At 35.4% G+C, this 20,923-nt stretch overlaps 1 protein-coding gene and 2 long non-coding RNA genes across 3 annotated transcripts; 1 reads left to right on the forward strand and 2 right to left on the reverse strand.

Annotated features, from left to right (window-relative positions):
• Positions 1-6,954: 6,954 nt before the first annotated feature.
• LOC121076763 lies at positions 6,955-10,891 on the reverse strand. Its single transcript, XR_005823696.1, has 3 exons — positions 10,653-10,891; positions 9,437-9,604; positions 6,955-7,112 (listed from the first exon to the last, which is right to left on the reverse strand). It is a non-coding gene; the product is annotated as an uncharacterized LOC121076763 (long non-coding RNA).
• On the forward strand, positions 8,254-19,146 carry SLC7A9 (solute carrier family 7 member 9). Its single transcript, XM_040571366.1, is given in 13 exon segments — positions 8,254-8,479; positions 9,461-9,608; positions 10,591-10,833; positions 11,400-11,525; positions 11,852-11,951; positions 13,257-13,301; positions 13,621-13,676; positions 13,679-13,743; positions 15,480-15,583; positions 16,411-16,507; positions 17,393-17,546; positions 18,145-18,318; positions 18,903-19,146. Coding segments are annotated over 13 exon segments (1,482 nt in total). The 5' UTR covers positions 8,254-8,374; the 3' UTR covers positions 18,968-19,146.
• Positions 17,699-19,863, reverse strand: LOC121076764. Its single transcript, XR_005823697.1, has 2 exons — positions 19,261-19,863; positions 17,699-18,582 (listed from the first exon to the last, which is right to left on the reverse strand). It is a non-coding gene; the product is annotated as an uncharacterized LOC121076764 (long non-coding RNA).
• Between the last annotated feature and the right edge of the window lie 1,060 nt (positions 19,864-20,923).

A 20,923-nucleotide genomic window follows, 5' to 3' on the forward strand; every position in this document is an offset into this window, starting at 1 on the left:
ATTTATCTAAATAGTTATACTTGTTATGTAAGCTTACTGAATCAGCAAAAACTTCAGTTATGTCTTTACTTTATTGTAATACCTTTTGAGCAGCCCGTCTGCTCTAAAAGATGTTGTTAACATCCTAACATGATCTGTATTTGCATTTCACAACACAGCTGAAAATCTTTAACAAACGTATTGCCTAACTCTCTAGTATATTAGAAGAGTGAAGTCTCCACGTGCCTGGTGACAGGATGAGGGGGAATGGGCTCAAGTTGTGCCAGGGGAGGTTTAGGTTGGATATTAGGAAGAACTTCTTTACTGAAAGGGTTGTTAGGCATTGGAATAGGCTGCCCAGGGAAGTGGTTGAGTCACCATCCCTGGAGGTCTTTAAAAGATTTAGATTTAGAGCTTAGTGATATGGTTTAGTGGAGGGCTTGTTAGTGTTAGGTCAGAGGTTGGACTAGGTGATCTTGGAGGTCTCTTCCAACCTAGATGATTCTGTGATTCTGATTCTAGTCCCATAATTCACTGTGATATAAGATACCAGGAGAAAAATGTAAGTAAACAAGATAGGATCTTGGAAACAAAATAATGTGTCTTTTGCATGGTTTTAAGATGTAGCTTTGAGAGACTTGTATTTGTTCTGTGCCAAGCATCTCACACCATCACAATGACAGCAGAAAAATGGTGTTTACCTACCAAGGACAAAGTATCAGAAAGAGCCTTCCCTACAGCAGTAGGAACACATGGCTGAGCATACTCAGAGTAAGATCCATTAAAAACCATGGTTTATAGGTACTCAGACCTATAGGGTGAAATTCAAGAACATAAGCAATAAACTGCCTGACAAAATACACCATCTCTTAATGCGTATTTACCCCTCAGTGCAGAACTGCACATCAGGAACACACAAGCAGACTGAAGAACTCAAACAGCTCTAAAAATGCTATGTCACATAGAAACAGTCTAAAATTAATCCATAATCCAACTAAACAATAATTTAGAAGACAAACATTGGAAAGGCTTAGAGTGTCTAAAAAGCATCGTTTCACATATAAAAGTCGATGTGGGTAACTATCTCTAGAAGGAAGTGCCTCCTTACCAAATGCTTACTGCGCATAAACTATTAGTCTTTCATTTTCATTCTTAATTATTCCTTAACAGTCAACAAGAAACTGAATGAACATTTTTTTTCCTCTATGGTACTATTGGCTGACATCTGATCAGCATTTAAATCCTGACATATAAAAGTTTACTTGTACCTCCATTATTTAAAATTACTCAGAAGTTTGGAAACGCTCCAGAATTGAGTTAGCTCACTTGCCTCCATGTACTTTTCAGGCTCAAAACTTGTACGGCACTCCATATAATCATACGCAACAGTATGCATCACACAATAATTAGTGCTAACAACTAAATTTTTAGATTGCCCTAATTAAAACAAAAAGCAGGTATTTGTGAATGAGCTGCTCTGTAGATCACAGTTAACATTATCTCTGCTTAGTACAGGCATACTTCATCACTTCCATAAATACTGAACATTCTGTGTGTTTTACTTAATTCTCTTCGAATTAACTTTAATTAATTTATTAGAATAGGAATTACATGCATATAGAAGAATATTTAGAGCAAATGATGCATACTGCACCTCTTCGCATACTGACCACAAGTATGGCTACAACAGCCTTCACACTAAGGAGAGGAAGAATTCACTGAGGAATAAGTTTAATTTACAGCTTCTTGGAACACAGGAAGAAGATTAACTTGCTTGTTTTAAAATGTGTTAGCTTATTTTTAAATCTCTTGGAAGAACTATTAGCTTGATCTAGATGACGGGTTTCATACAGTCTTCTAGCAAGAGTAAACAATCACTAAGGTCACTGAGAACATAAGCCTCCTTGCACAGGATTGCAAGTAAATTCTTTACTCTTACAAGCCACTCTTTTAGCGTGAAGAGATCACCTACTTATCATTTTATGGTCATCAGTCTAACTTCATTTTCTCAGAAAAAAAAAAGGCAATTCTCCAGATGTTTCTGTACTAAACAGACTGATACATGGTATCTCAAGAGTCCTGTGATTTTTCATTGTCACAGGAAACAAAACAAGCCAAAAAAAACCAACAATATAATAGGTTTATACAGATACAACACAGCTTTTTCTTCTTTCCTTTACCACACAGAATCAAGGTCAGTCTGCAGGGAGGAACCAAACAACTGAAAAAGCCTTGCAGAACTCTGTCCTTGTTTCAGCTAGGATAGAGTTAATTTTCCTCCTAGTAGCTGGTATGGTGCTGTGTCTTGGATTTGGGATGAAAATAACAGTGATAACACGCTGATGTTTCAATTGCTGCAGAGCAGTGCTTACACTAAGTCAAAGACAATTAAGCTTCTCACACCACCCTCCTCATGGGGAGGCTGGGGGTGCATAAGGAGCTGGGACGGGACAGAACCAGGACAGCTGACTCAAAGTGACCAAAGGGATGCTCCATAATGCATGATGTCCAGCTGAACAATTACATGGGGTGGTGGTTGGGGTGGGGAGGACTGCTGCTCGGGGACAGCCTGGGCATCAGTCAGTGGGTGGTGAGCAATTGCACTGTGCATCACTTGCTTTGTACGTATTACTATTATTACTATTACCATTATTATTTCTCTTCCTTTCCTATCCTATTAGACTGTCTTTATCAGAACCCACAAGCTTTTACTTTTTTATCTGATTCTCTCCCCCGTCCTGCTGGGACAGGGAAGAAAATGGCTGTGTGGTGCTGAGCTGCCTGCCAGGTTAAATCACAACAACTTCTTTCCATTCAGTTAATTCCAACCCCTAAGGAGATATTTTAAATACAGTTAACTGCTCAAAGACACCCTGTTAACAAAAATTGGTATGGGGCAGTTAAATTTTGATCTAGCACATTCATAAAGTGCCTTGCAATGTTTTCTGCAAGAACTTAAGATGCCAGAAAACAGTGTCACACCCTACTGTAATAATTTCTCATTTCATCCAAAGCTAAGTGGCATTTAGTAACCTCTCCCTTCCTGAAAGAACACCAGTGGAATCCAGCCTGAATTTTAGACCTGAAAAGCAGACCAAGATGAGGTTTTATTTTCCTCAAACAGAAAAAGAAGAGGAGGCATCTTCGTATTAGGGAACTCGCTAATTCTGAACTGGTTCTGAAACACAGATAAAAGTTTGAATGCTCTGAAAAACCTAGTTAGATCCTGTCAGGCTCAGTTTTCTTCAGAGGATGTCAAAACACCTTTAGAATATCCTTGAAAAAAGACTCCTTGGTTTCTCATGTTCTTCTGGACAGAATGACACACCCAGCATTTACAAGTTTATGGAATCTCTTGTACTTACTGTGCTTATGTCCATAATAAAAAAAGCTTTATATTAATCAAAAACATGTTGAGGCAGATCTATCATTAGCAAACCTAAAGACCTTTCCAACAAGCCTTATTTTTTCTCTACTTTTTTGTCATTGGGGCCAAACCAAATATACTGCTAAAAGAACTAGAAAAGGGAAAGGGAAAAAGACGCTGGTATTTCAAAATATATATATACACTATGGGCATTAGGAGCTATGTACTCATCTAATCTTTCCCTTGATGTGGGGGTTTAAGAACCAATGGGCAGCTAAGCTCCACCACGCTGCTCTCACTCCCCCTCCTCAACAGAACAAGGAAGGACAAAATATGATGAAAAAGAAAGCTCGTGGGTTGAGATAAGGAACAGGTCAATGAAAGGGGGAAAAAAAGCAAAGGCTGCACAGAAGCAAAAGGAGGAATAAAAATTATTCTCCAGTTCCATCAGCAAGCTATGTTCAGCTACTTCTTAGGAAGCAGGGCTTCAATGCACATAGCAATTTCTTGGGAAGGCAGATGCTTTCCTAACAACCTAACAGGAGTTCACCTCCCACCCCCCAGTCCCCCACCGCTTTTATTGCTCAGCAGAACCTCATACACTATGGAATATTCCTTTGGTTAGCTTAGGTCAGCTGTCTCGGCTGTGTCCTCTCCCCATCTCTTGCCCATGCCCAGCCTAATGGCCTTCGCAGAGGCAGGAATTGGAGGGACAGCCTTGATGCCGTGCCAGCGCTGCTCAGCAGCAGCAGCCAGAACACGGGTGTGATATCAGAGGTGTTCTAGCTGCAAGTGCAAAGCACAGAGCTCTATGGACAGCCATTGCAGCTGACTGCCACAAGATGCAAAGATCTTGCCAATGTTAGCACAACCCAGTTGACACAGCTATTCAGAAAGACTGTTTTCTTACATTCCACTCGCAGCATGCCTGCAGGATGGCAGGAGTGAAATACCTTCTTAAAGCACATCTGTTAACGGTAGGATTCAAAGAAGAGCAAGTGCAAGTAAACACGCCATTCCTCTGATAAAAATGAAGTAACCTGTTAGGTAGCAAGGTTAGAATGGAAAGTATCCATTTTGAGATACTGCTAAGCTCCAAGTAAAACCTGCAAGTCAGAACAGTTGTCACCATTTGCATAAGTATTGTCAGTCCAAAGCAGAATCAGTGCATTACTGCAAGCAATAAATACCAACCCTAACAAACATTAACCTTTATTATTAGTGACTGATGATAATAAAAGCTACATTTATACACCATGTTCTTGTTATTTCCTGAATTAAAGTTGAAAATTACTTTTTATGATATAATTGGTAAACACTATTTGAAAAGGTTCAAACTACACTATTTAGACAGGACCAGCCTACAGAGTGTTTGCTTCTGCATCCCCTTGGAATTTGAACTCCTTGATCTCTTCATCTACATATGTATTTGAGAGGGAAGGAATCTTCTCCCATGGCTGTAAAACATAATTTCTCTTGTCCATGAAGAAAAAAAAAAACCACCAGGAGAATCCTTGAACTCAATGTCAGTTTGTTTTTTTTTTTTTCCCTTGAGTGGCTCAGGAAAAGAAGGATTGCTGGTAAAATTCCAAGTCCTTAAACAAGCCTATAGCATCCCAGAATTAATCTCTCAAACAAAAATCTTGATTTTTATAAGGAAACAAAAGCTAATTAAGGTCAAGCTACTGGCAGAAATTTAAGACCTCCATTCAACAAATGAAAACTTTACAAATACAAATTCTAGGCTGACTCAAGGAATTGGCTGCTTAGTTAAAAACTCTAAAAGAAAAAATAATCTTAAGTAAAACCTTGCTTAACATGGAATTAAAGATGACATATTCCATTATCTTTCCACCAAAACTACCTAAGGATTTGTACATTTCCTTTTTTGCTTGTCTGGAAATTCTAGGCTGCAGTTAATGTGAAAGGTATATACTTCACTTTGAGTGGAAAAATTAGCAACATATATGATATTGCTCCCCAACCCCAAAAAAGTGTTTTTTCTTTTTACATTAGCTATTTCAATAGTCTGCATGACGCTTCTGGAAAAACAGGAGTGGCAAAATTATGTATCTTAATTTCAAAATAATCAAGCCTAGAGAACACAGAATTACATTACATAATATTTGATACCAAATTAGGCATCTGCAATCGATAGATATAGAAACATCAATTTACTTAGTCCTATACCACAATTACCATGAAAAATACTTTTGAAGTCCTTGTAAGAGATGCAGGAGAAGGTGAAAATTCCTGCTATCTGGCTTTTAATATGCTTGAATTCAGACTATTTTAATAATATCTTTTTCTGTTGGGAAAAAAAAAAAAAAAACATTTTTATCTGACCGTCATTCAGATGATAGTTTCTGAACAATTTTGTTGAAATGGACAAGCTTCTCTTGAAGCTTAATCCTAATTTCTGCAAGAATTAAAGAAGAAAAATGGAGGAAAAAAATAAGACAGTGAGAGCTGTAAAAATGCAGCTTTGGTTTTAGTTTCAGTACTGACATCACTTTGCAATCTCAGCCTTGCAGAAAGACTGATACAGCAGTTTGGCTTAACCAGAAAAAAATATGGCAAATAAGACGACGTGAAACAATCTTACACTGGTTGAAGAGTTCATTTTTAGTCACAGATTTACATTAACATATGAAATCAACAGGAGTTCCTACTGATCAAGCCTGCATGCTTAAACAGAAGATTAGAAAGAAGAAAAAAGACATCACAACATGTCAGGATATAAACAGGACAGACTGTTAGCTTGCTTTTTGCATTCCATATGTTATTATTGGTCTCTGTGTTAAATGAAAGAGTAATATATAGACAATGTCAATGAAGGAGTAATATATAGACAAGATCAAGTCTTCATCTGTTTTGTTGACACACAAGTTCAACAACATGGGCTTATTTCCAATCCCGTACTATCATACTTAACAAGATAAAAATCTTAACACATCTTAACCTGACTAATACCAGCACACTTTTCAGTTTTTAACAGCAGATGTTTACTTTTTTTTTTTTTTTTAAAGTCAGCTGAAGCTTGATTTCATCAGGTTGATTAAGACTTATCGCTTGCATTACCAAAAATAATGAAGTGAAACATAATTAAGATTTTTTTTGCAAATATTTTAGGGATGGCTAGCAGGAATTAAAGCATTCAGCACTGAAGATGACAGCAGCTTTTTCCTGGATATACAACTGTATAGAAGTAAAGAATGTCATTTTTCCAGTAATGCAAGATTTTTAAACATTTACAAAAATGAAAAAATAATTGGAACTGCATGTGAAGGGAACACAAGCTGCCCACTCAACTGCTTTCAGGTTAATGAAAAACAAAGTGAAGATTTCTGCTCACGCTTCTCTACCTCCTCAAGATAAAAAACATCAACTACTTTTATAGGATGCAGTTAACATCTGGACAGATGTCTTTAATGCACCTTATTTCAAGGTTATCTTTCCACAGTGTTTCTAAATTAGAAATAGGTTGACATAAAATCAAAATATGCTCCAATTATGGTTCACTCTCACTACATAATAAAATACTTAGGTACTGGACAAACTTTCTTACAAATGGAACAAAGACTTTTTGTTTTTAAAGATAAACTAATTGGACTATTGGTTTACCTGTGGTTCCCATCTCAAAGCTTCTTGGCTGAGAATGGGTTTAATGATTACCTTTTATAACCTCTGTACTTAAGCTGCTGTTGCTTCTGCGTATTCTGGTTTCAGACATGGACATGTCTTGCTCTCTAACTGGCTGGTAAATCTAATGGAAGAAATAAAGAAACACGCGATACAGAGATCCCTGAAGCCTGAATTACACTAAACAAATATAAATAAGTAAGGTAAGTGAAAGTATGAATTACTCTCAGATGGTGATTAAAACATATTCTAGATAAAAGACTTTAAAGAGAGAAGTTGGGCTCAAAGCTGTAATAGAATTCAGTGACCCAAGCCCTGCATTCCTTACACGGACAATTTTCTATTGTAGCTTGAATCGTAAGTTGGGTTCACGATGATTTTCTTTTTTTGAATCTTTAACTCAAAATGTAAAACAGATCTGTTTATAGCAGAAATGTTTCTTAAGACCATCAGTACTAAAGATAGATGTTCTGTTAATTCAAAATACTACAAAAAAGCCAAGGATTATTAGACACTAAGTTGCCTACACATGAAGCATTCCTGAATTGCTGTTTGTATAACTACAAAACAATTTTCAACATTCAGATTTTAACAACTGCAGATGGAAGATCTGAGGAGGAAGACTGAACAAACTTTCGAGAATCAGGACTTAACCTATTACAAATTGTTTCCATCACAATCTCAGGTTGTATTTAATTTAAATACTGTGGCAAATGAGCAAAATTCTCAAGAAAAAATAATTCACAAATATAAATTTGAATTTCTAAATCCAAACTGTTTCCATTCTAAATCTAAACAGAATATAACATTCAGTAAAAGACATTCACCCTGAGTCAACAAGAAGAACAGTAACCCTTCTGAGGAAAAGAGCTGCTAATTAGACAATTACAGGAGATGACACTTGGTCTAACATACTTGCATCTCCAAGGAACTGGGACAAGGCCTAATTTAACAAAGATCAGAAAGAATGTCTCCTAGATAAGAAGACAGGCTAGTTTCTGGGTGGAAGATCTAATCTGTCTGGACCCCTTGGGGAATTCAAAGGAGAGACTAGCTATAAAACCTAGCTTGTTCCAGTAATGAGATTCTCTCAAATGTAACCTGAGGCATAAGGTGTAAGGACATCCACTGCCAGGTGAGTCAGGAAATCTACAGGAATTCTGATGGATGAGGTAAAGTACACCTACCAACTCTTTCATTTAATCTCCAAGGAGGTAGTTAGATGGAAGACCTTTGCCTGTGTATTGCATGTGCGCACTTTGTATCTTCTGACAGTATTTAAGTATGCTATTTTAGAGCATATATACCAGCAAAACTCAAGCACACATCAGTAAATTTTTTTTTTTTTTTTAATAATTTCTTTAGATATTTCAAAAAATAAGCCAAATGGGTGAAGAAAGCTTGAGGAAAAGAAAAGGACAGGACAGCAGAAAAGAGGATGGACAATCCATTCAGAGTCAAGAACCCCAAACTATGAACCTACAAAAGCAGGTAAAAACCAACACCCACCCTCCTCCAATACACATATGACGGGCTGTCAGAGGGAGGCAGTTGGGACATATCTGTGTAGAGGCATCATCACAAAAAAGTTGAAGTTGTATCCAAATTTGCATTGATTTATCTTCATAGTGTGGCTGATTTACATTTTAGGAAATGGCTGGGACGCAAACACAATTAAGAAGTGAGAACAGATAATATTGAAATCTTATGTTTGATAATTTCAAAATTGCTCAAGAGAGCATAACTTCATAAACTTCACAGACTCCACATAAACTACTCAGTCTAAACAGAGTTGTTAGCTCACTGCTTCTGAAAACGTATTTATTTCTATAAAACAGCTAGTGGTACAGAAAGAAAACTGGTAATTTTTCTCCTCCAGAAAATTACAGATGTTTTTACAACAACAACAACAAGCCACTTCTTTTGTCCCTGACAAGCCTGTTAGAGAGAATTGTAATTTCTCTTTCAGTTTAGGTAACCTGGAAAAAGACACTGACTGTAGTTTCAGTCTGGTGCCAAGAACACAGACTGTCAAAATACTGATGTTATCAGACTAGCCATGACTTAACAGGAAAATTTAAGCAGCCCATGCTGGTGTTTTTTAGCAGGAGATGCCTAAGTTTTAGTAGATTCACGTAACATGTAAGTCACTACAAAGTCAGAAGAACATGATCTTTTAACCACTTATCAATATCGAACTAATTTCTGTAGACAAATACCTGAAGCAAGGAGAAACAACTGCTTAAAGAAAATGGATAGTCCAAAGGATAGTATAGTAAAGCGAATACGCAAGCAGGCAAAATACAAGTAATGGCTTCTGGAAACAGCAGGAGTATGGCGCAGTATTTGTATGCATTTTAGAAACAAAATTTCATCATTTATTAGTTAGTAGAAACTTTATGTTGAAAGCTAATTAGTGATAAATTAAGATATTAGAAGTTACTTTACCAAAATGTCTCCTTTTATTTCAAGGTGGGCCTGATCAGTGGAATCTGTATGATTGTTGGTACAATTATTGGCTCAGGTATCTTTGTTTCTCCAAAATCAGTACTTGCCAATGCTGGAGCTGTGGGTCCTTGTTTAATCATCTGGACAGCCTGTGGAGTTCTTGCAACACTAGGTAAACAAAGAATCAACAAAGTGTGGATCTTTGTTTAAATATTTTTATTTACTGCATACCATTCATTTCACAAATTAGGTAATGACACCTAGACCAAAACTAGTCATACCCTGATGAGCGTACTAAGTATGTGCTGTTCATAAACAATAGACTAAGCTTTTAAAACTGTAATGATCATTTTCAGTTCATTTTTAAAGCAAGTGGATAAAGTAAGCAAAACTAAAACTAACTGTAATAAAGAGAGTACTTTTCTACTTAAATCACAGGCAAAATAGCACATGAAAGTTTGCTGGCACAGGGCTGGTATTTCTAACATTTTTCTACAGCTGCACTAATCACAGAATCACAGAATGTTAGGGATTGGAAGGGACCTTGAAAGATCATCTAGTCCAATCCCCCAAATCTGATTTTATCACCCAAAAAATTAACACTAAGCACTTCCCAAGTATTTCAAATAGTAAAACACAAAAAGGAATTTTGTGCATTGTGTCAGCTACAAATCATACAAAAAGTATTTTTTGAGCAGCTACAGCAATAAAACTAGAAGTGTCTACTAAGATCAGCTTTGAATTACAGTGGCATTTTAATTCAAAATTGTGCAGCAAGCTTAGTTTTTCCAAGTTAAGTTTCTAAAAGGTAGGTCAGCCAGTGCAGTTCTCATTTGGACCTTTGCTGGAAGTGTTGGTTTCTTAAGAAATCAGGACGTTCATACTTCAACGGCTGAAGTCTTAAACAAAGGTAATAGTAAATTCTGGATTGTAACTTAACAGTTTCAGTATATTTTTTCCCCACATTTACACAACTACTTGCAAGTAATTAAAATTTAGCATGTACAGTACTCAAACATGGAAAAATTAACGATATATTTACATATCCAGTTCTATAATTTTGCTACCTATAAAAAAGCACTATTTTGTTCTAATCATAGTTTGAAAAGTGCATAAACCAAACAGCCAGTAACAGGCACATTTCTTGTTTTCAGGGGCACTTTGTTTTGCTGAGCTTGGTACAATGATCACAAAATCAGGAGGAGAATATCCTTACCTCATGGAAGCATTTGGCCCAATTCCAGCATTTTTGTTTTCTTGGACAAGCTTACTCGTCACAAAGCCCAGCTCTTTTGCAATCATTTGTCTCAGCTTTGCAGAATATGCATCAGCTCCTTTTTATCCAGGTTGTGATCCACCCCCAGTTGTCATCAAATGTCTTGCAGCAGCTGCCATTGGTAAGACTTCTTTGTTCTTGTAAAGTGACAAGTTCCATAACTGCATAGCAATTTCTGTTCAGCCCTATCAGTGAACACATAGCATAGTAGGACTTCAGCACATTAATCTTTACGAGGACATCAGAAAGCAACCCTACACTGAAAGGAACAGAACTTTGGGAAACAGTGAGTCTCTCCCACAATAACTAACACCATACAGAAAAGGACAGAATGATGGTTTGCTCCTAGCCTGGGTTTCCTTTCTTTACAGAGAAAAATACAGCTGCATAGAATGCTTATGTGCAGCAGAAAAGGAAGAAGTTCAGAGATATTTCTGTATTCATCAGAATGCTGTACAATTACTATTTTTTTGTTGTTGTTAATGGTACACATCTAATTCAGAAACACTTTTTCCTCACAATTTTAAGTCATCCAAACATACTATGTTAAAAAAAAACAACTATGTATATATGAACAGCCTGGAAGGAAAAAGCAGTACAGTGAATAAGGAAAAAATGTTTTAGAAGTCAACTTTTCTTTCAGTTCTGACAAATTTAACAAGAGAAATATGAATTTCTTTCTTCTAGTGGTAATTACAATAGTGAATTCACTGAGCGTGAAGCTGGGAAGTTATCTCCAGAATCTTCTCACGGCTGCTAAAATGATCATTGTCACAATCATTATTGTAAGTGGAATTGTTCTCCTTGCGCAAGGTAATTAAATATACATTAACGTGCAATTATTTTAGTTTCTGTTGACCATTTAAAAATTTCCCCAACAAAAACAGCACAACAATAAGGCTCTCTTTATTCAGTGTTGAGTTCCACATCTCATTGGAACTCCTTACGGTACTACTTATTTTAGAGGAAGGGGGGTAGGAAATTCAACACTACTTATCGGTTCATAAAAATTGGTATAAACTGATCTTCAACAGCTGAATGTTTCAAAATATTAAACAGACATTGGAGTATTTCTTCATTTAGTGGCAATTAAAGGGATTAATTTCAACATTTGACAGTAATCTATGTTTTATTTGCAGGAAAAACTGAAAACTTTAAAGATTCTTTCAAGGACAGTAAAATTTCTGTTAGCTCTATTGGTCTGGCATTCTATAATGGACTCTGGGCGTACGATGGATGGTAAGGTATCTTTACTAGTGTTAACGGTTATAGTTTAACAGCCTTTAACTGGTTTACTCTCTCCCTGTAGAACTCAAAGATGTGATCTAAGAAAGTTAACATCTGACTTGTTATAAAGAATCTCTTAATGAATTCTGGAAAAAGAACACTAGCTTGGTAAAAGAACAAAACCTCAGGTTACTGTTTATTAGGAAAGATTCTATAGTGGATCCTGAAAGGACTGCTGAAGGTGCTTAGATACTGCGACAATGAGGAAGATATAAAAAGTAATTCCATTAGGCAAAAAAAAATATCATTCCTAGACTCTGCACAGGTTACCCCCATCAAAGCCCATGTTTTGTGAAATACGTAGTGTCGTTTGACTAGTACAAAAGAACACTGAATTCTCCCTCTCTGGGAAGCTTCCCACTGTAAACCTTCTCATCTGTTTATCCATTGTGTTAGACCAAAGAAAATACATTTGAAAATACTCACAAATATGGAAGGTTGGAGGTTTACTTTTATGATCTACATACAACATTTATATTCAGTACTCCGAAGGCTCCTTTCCACTATTACTTTCTTAAAATAAACTTACTGGAGGAATATCAATGTCTCTGCTACAGTCCTGAAAATATTTTACATACGTCAGTTCCTGAAACTAACAGGAATGTGAACTGGTCTGGGTCTCTGTTGGGACAAATCCAAGATCAAGCTCTGATCCATTAATGCTATTCTTAAATGTTCATACTGTCAAGTTTTGCAAATAGATCCATATTTTTAAAGGAATTAAGAATATAAATCTTTACTTACAGCAAAGCAAGTCCTATTACGATGCGTAAGACAAACGGATTATTCTTCCAGGTTTTATTCCAAGCTTGAGTCTCTCAACTTAGACATGAACATCTGCTGTTTCAGACATTTTTGACTCCTTGCAATGGACACAGTCAACTAGTGCCTTTATTTGAAAACTATTAGATATTGCAAAGCTCGAAGCTCAAAAGCAATCTTGTAAATTTGAAACAAATGTCCACCAGGTTTTTGCTTATTCAGGGGTATTTTATCCAAGAGCTAAGAATCTTAATTCAAAAAACACAGAGGTACTTCTAAAAATGTAAGATGCATCAAAACTTTAACGAAGAAAAATTAGTTACTTCAGGCTTACATTCAGAAGAAGCAGCTCACAGTTTCACAGTTTTCTGTTCGGCAGTATTACCTTTTTTTTTTTTAAACTACAAAGGCACACAGAAAAAAGAAATAACACCTAACCTTATAACACATTACATATGACTGTTACAAACATTGTTTTAATGCTTTTCCTTCCAGGAATCAACTCAATTACATCACAGAAGAACTTAAAAATCCTTACAGGTAAAACTACATAGAAAAGTAGTATTACTAATGACAAAAAAAGAAATTGTAAAAGCAAGCATGTATTTTGGCTTATCTTTAAAAGGAATGCTTACTGAAAGCTTAAGCACTAACAGAAAGAGAGCTATTAGTATGTATTCTGGGTTTCATAAATTTGTGATTATTATTTTTTTTAAATCCTGATTTCTGTTTCTCTACAGTAAAGAAATATACATATACCTCTAGAGTATATGGGGGATAGTAAGAGTCCACAGTTTATTAGGGTAATATTGCCAGTGATACAGCAATGCTGATGGAGTCTTACTTTTGCATTCCTTAGAAATCTACCACTATCTATAATTATTGGAATCCCCTTGGTTACAATTTGTTACGTTCTGATAACATTGCATATTTCACCGTAATGACTTCAACAGAACTCCTACAGTCCCAGGCAGTTGCTGTGGTAAGCCACTTTATTTGTAATAAACCATCTAAAGAAAACCATGGGTATTAAAGCATCCTGAGCAGTAAAAAAAAAAAAAAAAAAAAAAAAAAAAAAAAGTAAAAAGCAATCTCTAAGTTTTAAGATACAATTTATTTCTAAACTGCCAGTCTCACCTTGATTTTTCCCCATTATCTGTCATTTCTGAATCCAAAATTCATTTCAGTAGTGTCTAATTTAAACTGCTCCATCAGACCCCAAGGAAAAAAAAAGCAAGCAGAAGTAATGCAATCTTCAGGTAACATTTCGTAAACACCACAGCTCAGTGGTTGACTGTTTTCCATAGGCATTGAAAGAATGGAAGGAAAAATAGTATCTGACTACTGCTTTGCCCTTTTCAGTGATTCCAGTATTTCTGAGAAATAAACACATGCAAAATAACAGATCAAGTTTTGCCATTCTGGAGATAACAGCAAGTGGTCTGTAATTCACCTCCTCATTTTTGCTTTTATCTTAACTAAACTGAGAACTATCCTCTTTACTTCATTGGAAGACATACTATTATGGAAAAAAATCATTAAAGATTATTCTTAACATTTGAGAAATTTATATAAACTCATCTGTCCCTTCAGTTCCACTCAGTACATTTTCCAGGGGACATCTGTCTCCCAAACCATTGTTCAGAGAGCTTGTAGCAATTTCTCCTCATGAAAGTTCTAGGGGAAAACAAACAGCATGTGACATGCACACATGCATACATGAATGCACTGTAACACAGTAAAGAGGTACATTATATGTAGAAATACTTAATCTCAAAATAAAAAAAGATTTTAAAATGTAGAATTTTGATGTATTTCAGCCTCTTTCTTTGCACCAAGAGGTGCAAAATTGTATACTAAGTTGTACGTTGATAAAGAACTGCTTCTCTTCGTTGTACCACTAAGCTTAACATCTCTGAACAGCACACATCAGCTATCTCTAAAGCGATCAGACTAAATTAAAAGAAAATCCAACTGCTACTGGGCAGCACAAAAGGTGCACAGCAAATAGCAAAATAAGCAGAGTGCTCCATATAAAGAGGTCTATACATCTGTAAGGAGCTTTCCTGCTTGGTGCTGATGAGTGTGCTGCTACCAGGTAAAGCAACTACGCTGATGTTAAGTTTGTGCAAAAGTAGAACTCAATATGCTTGACTTACTCAACTGAAAATCCAAAATCTACCTGTCAGTTTTAATTAAAATTCAGTTACAGCAGATCAACGTACCTACATTAGTTCCAATTCACCTTGCAGTAACAATTAACATACCACGGCACAGGTGAAAATCAAAGTGTAGTGAAAGAACTTGGCAAATGTGTCCCTCACGTGCTCACCCATGACAAGGCCTAGGTTGCCGTGTCTTCATTACTACTGTTATTCTTTCTACTTACACTGGAATCACCTTGTGTATGCACCATGCTCTGTGGTAATCATATCTATTCTTTGGCAGACATCCACAAACCAGGTGTCTTAAGCAATTTAAGTGGTTTTGTTTCATTCAAGACAATATTCCACTCTTCTTTATAGTGTGTTTCATGAATTAATTCAGGTCTTCATTTGGCTAAGTATCCTTGAATAGCAAAATATACAAGAAATATTTTACTGATAAAATACATTAGATACGTACTTTATTGTATTTTTAAAGAGGTGCCAACATTTCCGAATATACCAAATAGCAGTTAAAATGACAAAAACCATTCATTTTAATCCCATATCCCAGACATTTGGAGACAGAATTCTTTATCCAGCCTCTTGGATAGTACCTCTCTTTGTGGCCTTTTCTACAATTGGATCTGCCAATGGGACATGTTTTACTGCAGGCAGGTAAGCTCTCATTCTAAGTAACTTAAAATTAAATTTTTTAAGGGTGAAAAACGTGTATGTATATTTTTGTATTTAGACACAAAGATATCGACATACTTATGATCTAAATGTACAAAGTAATTAACAAGTACTTACAAATCTAGCTATAGTTTATTTGCAAAAAAGAAGCAGAGGTTATACAGGTTTGAAAAAGCAGAAAATAAGATATTCTCATTTCAAAGTAGATATCGGATGAAAGTGTTTTTTTCCTTTTTTTTTTTTGCTGGCCAATTTTAAAGCTCGTCATTAAACAAAAAATAAGACTGAGAACACAACTACACCACTAACAGTCAAGATAAGAACTGGAAGGAAAAGCCATTCCTTTCTATCAATTGTTCAACACTTCTATTTACTATTAAAGTAAGATCTATCTGAATATGATAGGGCTGTACAGACTTTTTTGACAGAAGGTTGTACAGGTAGCTATTTAACAAGGAAAAAATTAAAAAGGATTTTTTAAAATTAAAAGATAGCATCTTCTTCCAAAACAATTTTAGTTAAATGTACAAACTAATGATTCTGAAAACAGAATTAGTTTCAATTTCTGTGCATTAACATTGGTTATTTCCACAATTTCAGTTTAGTGCAATATTCTTTAAATCCCATCGTACACTAAAGGAAATACCGGTGTACTCTAAAGAAAACTCTAGTCAGATGTAGACACATAAAACAAATTTGAAAACTTTTTTTTTGGGGGGGGGGGGAGGAGGGTGGGCGGTGTTAAAATATAACACCACTTGAACTTTAGGTGCCACACTAACTAGTTTGCCTTGTTTTTGTTTTGTCAGACTTGTTTATGTAGCAGGTCGTGAAGGGCACATGCTAAAGGTGCTGTCTTACATTAGTGTTAAGCGTTTAACACCAGCACCCGCTATCATATTTTATGTAAGTATACATTCTAAGTACAGAGAAATTACCTACAAAAAGATCTTAATACATGCTTTCAAAATTTCTTACCAGCAGCTTTGACATGTCTTTGCATCTTTGTGAGATTACTATCTGTATATAAACATACATCCTGAACACGTATTAGGAGCAAAGACTATACAATGAAAACAACTTCTTAATTTGAAGAGTTTCATTCCAGAACTGAATTTTCAAATCAGAATTTTAAGAATCCATAGCATGAAAACCAAAAAATAAAAAAAATAAATTATTAGTGTTAGGCAAATCCTTTATTTCACAAGATGCCTATGAAATATTTCCTACTCTATTTCCTCCCTGTAAGGATGCATTTACATATTTTCATTTTAAAAAAATTTTACACATTTAATAAATATATTTTAAAATAAAACTAGACCATATTTTTATTTTTTGTGTTTTACCTTTTTATGTCAACATAAAACCAGGTAGAGTCAAAATTCTTGCTCTGTCCACTCTCAGAGTCAACAACCAAAAAAATTAAAATATATTATCATAATTAAATAACATTAAATATATTAAATATATTAATAATAATTAATATTATTATAAATAAATATATTATCTCTTCCTTCTAGATAGTCAGTCAACAACAAAATGTATTAACATATACAAGATAAAGTGTTTTAACTTAAAATAGAATTCGTACTGCACAGAAAAGCAAACACACATTGACAGGCTATAGATACTATCTTTAAATGTACTGCAATTCACTTGCGCCCAGATGTTTAAGCAAAAGCATGCACAAATTATGTTCTGAATACCCTAAACATACACTCATACCTACACATAAGCGCTTATAAAGTAAGGTTAAACTTCACTGATACTAATTTTTGTTTTCGTTTTTAGGGTGCCATTGCTATTATTTATATCATCCCTGGTGACATTGACACACTTATAAACTATTTCAGTTTTGCAGTCTGGATATTTTATGGTTTGACTGTGTTTGCACTCATTGTTATGAGGTTTACAAGAAAGGAAGTCAACAGACCAATTCGGGTAAGTTCAGCATTCAGTGTGACTTTTCCTCCACTTCCATAAATACTAAAACATGAACTCATCCTGAAACTCTGAATATTTGAACATCCTGAGGTAGAGGTTCCTCACCACCCCCCTTACCTGAAATCTAGCCATTATTTATGTTTTTTTTTGTTCCAAGTTTTGCACTATGACAAAGCTCAAAGACTGGGAAAAGCCCAGGCAATGTTTATTTTCACTCACACAGATGATGGGCAGAAACTGTGGCAGATTTTCAGGGATGGGGAACTACAGTCAGCAGACTACCTCTGAAAGAGTACCTGGAGATAGACCCAAACTTCACTGTACTGGAGTCAGGTCTCAAATTCATTAAACTGTATATGAATTACTACATTGCTATTTGCAATAAAGACAGAGACCTTTATTAAAAATTCAACAGAAAACTTTTTCCCATCTATTTCTTCCTACTTTCGCAATTGTCCCATCTAATTCCAGAAATTTTAAAAGGAAAAACATCCTAAGACAATGAAACTACGTTTCACATATGCAACTTCTGTAAGAACAGTAAAACAATTAGCTAAATAATTGTGCTTTTACTTATTTTTTTTATCTTTATCTTGCAGATACCATTGTCATTCCAGTCATAGTGACATTAATCTCCATTTTACTGGTACTGATACCAATCATCAGTGCACCTGAACTGGCATATTTGTACTGTGTTTTATTTATACTTAGTGGACTCATATTTTATGTACTTTTTGTTCATTTTAAATTCAGCTGGCCCCAGAAAATATCAGGTAAGTATACTACAGACCGTTTCCAAATTCAATAGAACATCACTAAACTTTAAAGCAACTATCCCAACAAAGCTCATTATATGGTCCATTGCAATTTAAATTATATGCTGGGAGAAACAGGGAGGGGAGGCAGTTTTCCAGACAGACAACATTAGCAAAGCTCACTGTGTGCATAAAGTGGTCTTGCATAGTCTCAGAAGGAACTCTTCATCTCTCAAGGAAAAACTGATATGCAAGTATTTCCAAAGTGAAAAGTAGAACCAGCTGCAGAGGACAGAATTAATAGTTCTACAGACATTAAGAAAATCCATTATGTCTGCCTTCCCCCCTCCCAATTATTATGTATAATTCAACCATGCAATTAGAAGCAGTATACTCTATGAAGAGCAAGATTAGAAATCTCAAAATATACTGGCCTGGATCTTAAGATTGTTTTTATTTCCCACCTCTTATATATTTGTTTTTGAGATGCAAATACAGAAAAGAAACAACTGCTTAGAAGGACATTTCTCTAACTCAGAAAAATAGCATTAATCTGAATACTGTTCTCAAAACAAGGTTCTAACAATGTATTTTCTTCTCAGAGCCCATCACTATGCACCTTCAGATGCTTTTGGAAGTTGTTCCAGCAGAGGAAACTACTGAATAAAATATTTTATATGTACTAGAGTGTTTTTACTTGCTATATCGTTTGAAGGAAATTCCATTTAGTTGGTGCACATTTATACTTTCTGAATTGCTATGTTCATGCTGGCATGTGTTATTTTTGCAATACTACTTAGTAATTGACGTTTGTTAAATATGAGAATAAAAGATTTCTGAGCCAGATTATAGGGTACAGCAGAGCCTTTTTCATTGCTTGCTAATACGTTAAGGTTATCTTATTTCTTCATTAATGTTACTTAAACAAGAGGAGCACTTCAATTATGAAACGGTACTCACCTGCAGCACTGCCAGAATGCCTCTTTTGTAGTGCTGAAAGAACAGAATAGCTATCATTTACAGCATCACCTACAAGTCACACAAAACAGAAGACACATTACTTAAAAACATACTAACTCTAATCCTCAGTTTCTCAGACCAAACACTAGCTATCAAAGAACTGGAAGACTAAGGAAATGGGAATCAAGTGAAAATGGACAGCACACCTGCCTGAAGAGAAGAGTGATTCTTTTTTTAAAGCAAGTTCATCAGTTAAGGCTTAATTTCTCAGGTATGTGTGTTTTCTCCACTGCCATCCAAGGTACAGAACACCAAGCAAATGCAACAGAAGTTATCCTCAGCATGAATGTGACTTTACAGAAATAACATCGTCCTAGAAATGTTCCATTGGTAGCTAATGAAAATAAAATTAAAAAAAAAAAAAGATCCCAAATTCACATACAGATTTAAGCAGCTTTTAATTTCCCTGGCCAAGAAACTGGTTCTGAGTAACTTCCAATACTTACTATGTTCCCTCACAGCAATGGATAAAGAAAATTTTCTCAAGTCATTTGTCAATATTTTAAAGTGATTAATTGAGAAAGACTGGAATACTGAAAGCACAAGTCCTCTCAATAACTTTTAATACATCCATTCTAAATACATAACAGGAATATTACACAACTGGCTTAAGAACACAAGTTCATACTAACTATAGCCTAGCCAATTCAACTAAAGAAGCTTTTTTTACCATACTGCAGCTACAAAGAATAAAACTTAAGTTCCCATATATTTCACTTTGCATTGGATGAGCAATCCCCAAGCAACGGGTTCTGAGTCATTTGAATGAGATTTTTTGGTGATAGTCAGATTCATGAAAATATATCTCCATGTCAGGGCAAACAAAAAACTTCTGAATGACAAAGGAAATGAATGGACAGCAAAACAAAATTGTAATTCTCATTACATACGAAGTATCTACTTGGCAAATACTGTGTTTTGTCCCACTCACACTAATACTAGTGCTACTCCTCCCTCCCCCAGTTTACAAGAACCACTTCAACAAGTTACTTATAAACTCAGCGAAGGACCAAAGGAATAAATACTTTTATACCATGATTGACTCCACCTACTACTATTTTGAAGGTTGAAAAACATACCTGATTGGGGGGTAGGGATGAAAATGGTGGACTGAGTCTTAAGTGTTAATAAACTGGGAAAAGCAAACTACATCTCTGTGCACGACATCAAGCAGACAGAGCATGGATAGTTTCAAAACACAGAACAAACTTTCTTCACAAAAGATGTTATACCATTGAGTTCCTTAGCACAGGAGTTAAAAGTTGACAGAGGTTCATAAAGCAACAAATCAAAGCAAAAAGTCCACAGAGAACCTCTTCCTCATGAAGACCCTAGTCAAAAATAGCTAGAGGCCAAGAGAACATTCTTGGAGTTTATTGCTACATTTTTTATAGTGTTCTTAAAACACTTGCTCTCGCCACCTGGTAAGAACATAGGGCTAAAGACAGCTTCTGCTTTTACCTGATACAGGGTTGCCTTACTTTTCAAACTTTAGAGATAATTTGTCTATTAGATTGTAGATTTTTCCACTGGTAGAAAATAATTTTACATTATATTTATATATCAGACAAGTCAGAAAGACACAATGTGTGAGAAGGAAAAA

This window comes from Cygnus olor, chromosome 12 (assembly GCF_009769625.2).
Source record: "Cygnus olor isolate bCygOlo1 chromosome 12, bCygOlo1.pri.v2, whole genome shotgun sequence".
In the NCBI taxonomy this organism is placed as follows: domain Eukaryota; kingdom Metazoa; phylum Chordata; class Aves; order Anseriformes; family Anatidae; genus Cygnus; species Cygnus olor.